The following is a 7089-nucleotide window of genomic DNA, read 5'->3' on the forward strand; positions in this document are numbered from 1 at the left end:
ATTTGCAGTACCTTTTTAACCTGCATTTATGAACCCCGTGAATGTGTATTTTTTGTGCCTTGTAGCAACATGCTTACTCACTGTGATTATAATTTATTTCAAAGTGGTTGGAGCCAGACTTTAAATGCACATATAGCGATTATGTCACTAACGGTTTTTAGTGAGTGAAAACTGTCTATTCTTGCTGCTACAAAGAATGTGTACTCTTTCATAAATGTTAATTTGTAGTTGAATGTGATTTCTTCGCATGTAGAAACAGAAAGGCAGCTATAGATGTAGTACATGTTGAACATATAAGCTCCCTGTGCACATTAAATGGATGTGTAGTTTCCTTATTTTTCCTTGGAATGTAATTCCCTTGTCACATAAATCTGTTATTACTGGTGTGTGTTTCTTTCTTTTGGCTACTTTTTACACAGTTCTTGGTGGAATATTCAAGGAGAATTAAGTGACAAGTTATGATTCAAAGAAACAGAAAAGCCTTTATATAGTGGATATTAAATCATTTATTGAAAGTCTATGTCCTCAAGCGGTTTGCCTAAAAACATCATCTTCTGCAGTGTTAGTAACTTTCCTGATCTCTCTGTAGCAACAGCTACTCTGTTAGAATACATGGTGAACGATAGGACCCCCACTGGAATCAGATTGGACATATGAATTAGTGTTTTGAACAAAAGTGTACAAATCAGAAAAGATATTTTACTGGTATATGTTGATACCTCAGTCTCTTAGAAAGAATTACTAAAATTTCTAATCTAATCAGTCTCATTATCAAAGCAAACAATCCAAAGCTAGAAGTCTAATCACTAGCTAGAGAGCTGCATGAAGAGCCTCAAACGTGATTGGTGTCCTTCCACTCAGTGAGAGCATCTCACTATCTTCCACAAACAAGAATCCTTGAAGCACTTCTCTCTATTCCCTTTCCACCTCCTGCTGGTAACTTGGACTGCAAACAGTCATTTATACTATATATCTTTGTTACACAAAGGGAATAAATTACAATCACATTTAAAACATTTGATTTTCTTTTTTATGGGTATGGTCCCATTATGATACAATACGTTCGAGGCAAACATACTAACATTAGTCAGTATTGCAAAGCCATGGCACAGATTATCGGAGTAAACTCCTCCATGGAGACTTGTACTAGAGAAACCTCTCCCTGTTTAAGGGATGGTAAAGTAGAGCATCTGCCAGAGGCAAGGACCACCAACAATTCAAGCTTAATGCCCAATGATGATAGACGTTGTCTCTGTCCAGCCAGAAAACAAAATGATTTCTTGGAATGGGAGAAATATTAAATATTAAATGCATATGTAATAACCAGGACAAAACAGCATTATTGTATTTTTTCCTGTGTTAGATCTCACCCACCTACAGTTGTGAACAGCTCAATAACTATAAAGATATCACTGCTCATTACATAAGCAGTCTTGGCAGAGCTTGAAGCTCTAATGGTTATTTTTCATCTCCTGAAGCCTACATTTTACTTTGAAACCAGAAGTAACTCTTGGACTGGATTCTAAAGCAGGATAATTATTTTATAATAAATCACATTCCCATAAGGATTAAGTAAAATGGAAAAAAAATCAAACCTTATGCTACAGGCTGTAAACTTGGCTGAGTGCAGAGTATAACCCATCCTCCATGCAGCATTACAAAGGAGGCTAGGTGCCTTTGCAGTTGCATAGGCATTCACACGATGTGTGGGGTGCTGGGCTCAATACTGCCTCTGTTGAAGAGTTTATTCCTTAATCTACATAATTAAGAATATTATAGCAAATTATGGGTACCAAGTCAGCTGACTTTCCCGCACCATCCCCAGTTCTGTGCCTCATTTATCATCATCCCTTAATAAATGGCAGCAATAGCAGCCTGCCGAAGTGCAATTACAGTGATAAGGGAAGAAGAAACAGTTATTAATCATACTATTAAAAGCCTAGCTAGAGCTAAATAAAATCTGTTAATTGTTATTGACAGTGTTTGAGATTCCCCAGCAGCTAAATTTACCCCTTGCTGCGCAACTGTGTCCCAAATTTCAACTTTCATTTAAAAAACATTTGGTTTCTGGCAGAAAGAACCTTGAAAACATGAACTGAATGTAGAGGTACAGAAAGTCTGACAATAGCTCAGAGGTGTAAACTACCCCATTCAGGGCCCTGGCGACTCTGCTGTCCTGTAATTTGGAATTTTTCCCACTATATACCACTCAGCATTTTTGCTGTGGAATTTGCTATGCTGTTGCAGTCAGGCACCCATAGGACATGCCTGCAGCTGCCTTTTGATCTTCAGCTTTCCCCACAACAGAGAAGTAACTGGATTATAGTCCATGTTCCCTGCACTGGGAAGGCAGCGGGTCAGTCAGCTCCCACTTACCTTTAGGTGGGGGAACAGTTGAGGCCAGGACAGTGGGCTCAGCCCCCCCCCCCTTAATCCCATCCTCTCCCACTGCACAGCATAATAAAAAAAAAACTTTCATAAAAAACGGTTGGAAATAGTAAATACAACACATTTTAAATCCTTCAATATTTTCAGCTATGACACATTTATATGTATGGGGGAGAGGATAAGAAACAAGAATGAAGGGTCTTTCAGGGGCAGTAGAATTAAGTTAACACTGCTGTGAAATTTGGTCCCAGAGTAGCTGGGGTCCTGACTCTGAAAGCCAGGCTAGGCATGGATTCTTCATTCGGCTGCTTAATATTAAAAGGGCAATCTTAACAGGTTAAGTGTTGTCATTGGTGGGCCAGCAGCATAAGAAAATAAAGGCAAGGAGATTCAGACTGCCCTGCCCTCTGAGGTACCAGAAGCCTTAGTGTCCAGCAGTTGTGTACAAGGCCAGCTCAGTCCATTACAATTGGCACCACTTTGTGGCCATAACTTCAAGCCAGCAGCCGTCAATGAAGGCATTTCACCTGGAACGGAGCTGGCTACGTTCTTACTGGAGCCACCTCGAATTCACTCCCTTAGCGAGGAGAGGCTCCGCCCACGAGGGACAGTTGGTTTGGCAGCGCGACGCGGATTTAGTTCACACCTGCGGGGTGCGCCTGAGGCCCGGCAGCGAAAGGAGGCACCAGCTCCCGGAGGGGAGGCGCGCACACAGCTCCGGCCAGTCAGGCTGCGCCCCCAGGGCCCGGGCGCAGCCGCAGCCGCCCGGCGGCGGGCCCGTAGAGTAACTCGCGCTCCAGCTGCTCCGCGGTGAGCGTGCCCTGGATGGCCTGGCAGCCCGGGTTGAAGACGGAGTAGGCGCTTCGCTCCCCCGGCCGCCTCTCGCCGGGGCCGCGCATGCCGGCGTGGAGCCAGTAGAAGAGCGACAGGACGAAGCAGGGCAGCCCGAACTGCAGCTCCGCGGCGAGCCCCAGCAGCACCAGCCAGAGCAGGACCTTCAGCCAGGCCACGTGGCTCAGGAGAGCCCGGGCGCCCCACGGGGCGGGGGCACCGGCAGCCACGTCCTGCGGGGGTCCCGGCCGGCGCGTCTCCTCCTGGGGGGCAAGAGCAAGCGGGGTGTGGGGGGGTGTGCGGGGGGGGGGGGCACTGCGCCCTGCGCGGGGCTGCCCCGCTCCCCCGGACCCTCCCCCCCCCGCGGCCTCCCATGCCCCGCCCACCGCGCTGCAGAGCCCCAGGAGACCGAGCCTCCCGGCGCCACCGCGCGCGTGGCGGACGCAGTGCCTCTAGGCCCCGGTCCCCTCCCCCCTCACCTGGGCGGGGCGGTCCCGCGGGCCGAGGCCTGCTTCCGGCCCCGCGCGCTGCTCTGGCGCCGGGGCCGCCGTGGGCTGGGGGCCGCGGCGCGCGGCTCGGAACTGCGCCAGCCTCCGTTCCATGGAGACCCGCGCGCTGGCTGCACCTCCCCAGGCAACCCGTTCCTACGTCACTGAGCGCTCGGGGGAGGGGCCACCCGCCGCCCCGCCCCCAGCAGTAGGGGGCGGAGCTATGGGGCGGGGGGTGGAGTCCTTGTCTCTCCCCTCCACGCTAGGGGGCAGAACCAGGCACCTGCTGGGGCGCCAGGACTGAGTCGCTGGGGGCCGGAGCCAAGGGCTGTTGCCTCAATGGAGGCAGATTTAAGGCCCAGCCACAGACTGGCAGGGGGGCCCCAGTGCACAGGGGACTGGCACAGATGAAGGACCCTCCCTAGGGGAGGCGGATGGATGGGACCAGAGGTGGGGCCCATCCCCTTCTTCCGCAGCGGCCTGGCTGGTGCTCAGCCCCATACGTTTGCAAGGAGGAGGGGGCACCTGCAGCTCTGATCAGGGTTTGAGTTGGACTAAGCTGTTTGCCTCGGTGCCAGAGAGCGCGAGTGCCAAGGATTTGCTTGGGTTAGGCTTGGCTCTGTAATGGGCTGGGTCATTTGATGGGTTTTACAGTTGTTGCCTTTCACTGATTGGTCTCCGGCCTTGTGGTATGAGACAAGGCATATGGTAGGCTGGCCCATGCCTTTCTTTTTGTAAGGACCAACCTATTTCAGAGGGAGGGAAGTGGGGATGTTTTTCCAACTCCACTTTCTTTTAGTAGTTCTAGTTTTGCTGCATACAACATTGTTACACATAAAAATATTAAAATAATTGTGTGTACTTACATTATTAAAAAAGATCATCCTCGCTCTCGCTATCCTCAGTGGTCTCTGTTACCTCAATGTGCTACATTCCCATGCTGAACTGTTGAAGCATATCCTGATGTGGGACAAAAAATTGGAACATAGGCTATGTCCAGTGGGCAGGCCAGAAAGTTCACAAATTTAGGTATGTTTCCTTAATTGACAGAGTAGGGGTAGGAGGATTCTAAAATGCAAAAGATGTGCATGTACATTGACCGCCAGTCAATCACTAAAAATACTCCTACAGCCATTTTTAAACTATAACTTTGTGTTCAAGACACCTATGACAAAAAAAACCAATAAGCGACTGCCAAATAAAACAAGCCCTTGACTCAAAACGTTAAAGCAGCTTTAAAAAAAAAAAAAAAAAAAGCAAGCCCAATTCCACTGGGCTGGCTTGCAAGAGCACAGATGCTCATGGGATGCAGCCTTCTGCTCCTCTCCTGCTCCCAGTGCCCCCACAGGTACTGCATCCCTCCAGCCTAGGCCTCCTTAGAAAGAGGGCGGCATGCAGGGGACATGAATCTCCAAAGGGGCTTAACAAAAAAAAAGTTTGGAAACCACTGATCTAATGAGAAGTTCCCCTTAAATGACTGGAAGTGATCATGGCAAAGGGAGAGAGAAACACAGTAAGAAGTAGATGTTAATTTAATAGCAGTGGTGGATACTGAAACAAAAACAACACTTGTAGTAATATCAGGTGTTAAAGAGAAGCCCTTTAAATGCTTCAAAAACAAAGGCTGAAACACGGCTTTTAAGATGGAAAGCAGCGTATAGGCATGGGCGCAGGTTAAGAGGCCAGGGGAGGCTAAGCCTTCCCATGCAGGATGCGGCACACTTCCCTTTGGATGCACACCACCAGCCTGCCACCTATGGAGCACCACAGCCTAAGTGGGGCCTAAGGTTGAATGTGGGCAGGGCCTCAGGGTGGAGCAGGGGGCAGGGCCACAGTCTGGGTGCTGGTGAGCACTTCCGCCCCCTTCTAGGTGTCTGTTACAGCTGTCCCCCTGCTGGATTCCTTCCCCCCCCTCCTTTCTGTTTGTGCTAAGTGCCCCCCCCCCCCCCGGCCATTGAACTGCTTGCTACCAAAGTCACAGCCTGGCCCTGCTCATGGGAATGGCTTGTGCAGACTGACTGGAGCCATTGCTCTGCTCAGGGAGGGGGGCTTCTTCTTTGTTCAGACCCGGCTCGGTGTAGGGTGCTCTGCCCAGGAATGCAAGACCTAAAGTGGCCAAAATAGTTAAGCATATGAGTCATACCTATGACTCAGAACTTGCCTAGACATGTTCTGTGCTCACCTGCAGTTTTTCCCTGCCTTCTCTCCTCCCCTGTATGAAAAGGAACCAATCAGAGTTACTGGCAGGAAACTGCCTGAGTTTGCCTTTAAAACCAGACATTTTCTGATCAGACCCCCAGAGAAGGTCCTTGCTTTGCCACCTGGTCTGATCAGCTAGGGGTCTTTGGGGGGCCCTCTCCCCGCTCTTGTTTGTTTTTGAGCATACCCCCGTTTTTAAACTCCCCTCCCACGAACAACGAATTTTGCCTGGAGATCTCCTGATTATTGTAAGCGAATCGAGTCCTCTCCGCATCCTCCGATGCTACTGCTGTTCCTGCCTCTGTGCTTGCTGCTGTCCTGGGGATTGGTAAGAACTCCCTCTTGCAAACTCCCCCTGTCCTAGCTGCTGGCCTTGTTTCCCCAGCAGACAGACCCAAGTTAACTCTGTGTTCTGTAACTGCTCTGCTTCTAGCTCCGCAGCGCCTTTGCTGCTAGAAATAAGCCTGTGCCGCTGCTAAGCTGTGCCTCTCTGGACTCTATCCTGGGCAGCCTACTTGCAGTCGTCCCACTGCTGCAGCCACCACCTTAACCCCCCCCCCTTGGAGCTGTATCCTGGGCACACACCACTCTGCCCTCTGGAACTACCCCTAGTATAAGGTGCACCCATTAGGTTAGGTTTAGCCTTTAGTCTGGATAAGTTGTAATTTCATTTTGCATAGCTGTGGTTACGTTAGGTTTGAAAATTGTTTGCATTGTACTCTGTAAGTTAGGCTTAGAGAATTGTTGTATTGTGTTTTGTTACTTGCTAATTTGTGTAGTCTTGGTTAAGTTAGATCATAGATAAAGACCTTGCTGTGTTCTGTATAATTGTGTTTCTCCCCGTGCCCCCCCCCCAGCTTCCCCAGTCACTTGCTGCTTAAACTTACAGCCTGTCTGTTCTCTCTGTCTCCCTGACTTGTTGCAGTCTTTCTCTCTTTGCTGCTTAAACTTGCAGCCTGTCTGCTCTCTGCGTCTCCCTGAGTTAAATCTCCCTCCGCAGTGCTCTCCGCTTCACCACGTGCTTCTCTTCCTCTCTCTCGCGCTCTCTCTCTCTCTTTTAATCCCTTTCCCCACGGGTTCACCCCACTCCTACTGCTGCCAAACCTCAATTGTATTGCTGAAATCTAGCATAAAACCCCATTGGTTACCCTTTTTCTCTGGTTATTTAACACATTTTACCCTT

The 7089-nt window shown here is 49.3% G+C and overlaps 1 protein-coding gene across 1 annotated transcript; it reads right to left on the reverse strand.

Annotated features, from left to right (window-relative positions):
- Positions 1 to 1316: 1316 nt before the first annotated feature.
- LOC123356908 (SAYSvFN domain-containing protein 1-like) lies at positions 1317 to 3821 on the reverse strand. The gene is made up of 2 exons (XM_045000164.1): positions 3699 to 3821; positions 1317 to 3482 (listed from the first exon to the last, which is right to left on the reverse strand). The coding sequence occupies exons 1-2, from the start codon at positions 3819 to 3821 to the stop codon at positions 3114 to 3116; spliced, it is 492 nt and encodes a 163-aa protein (XP_044856099.1). The 3' UTR covers positions 1317 to 3113.
- Between the last annotated feature and the right edge of the window lie 3268 nt (positions 3822 to 7089).

Source organism: Mauremys mutica, unplaced genomic scaffold (assembly GCF_020497125.1).
Source record: "Mauremys mutica isolate MM-2020 ecotype Southern unplaced genomic scaffold, ASM2049712v1 000037F_np12_subseq_17987338:18197016_obj, whole genome shotgun sequence".
Lineage (NCBI taxonomy): Eukaryota > Metazoa > Chordata > Testudines > Geoemydidae > Mauremys > Mauremys mutica.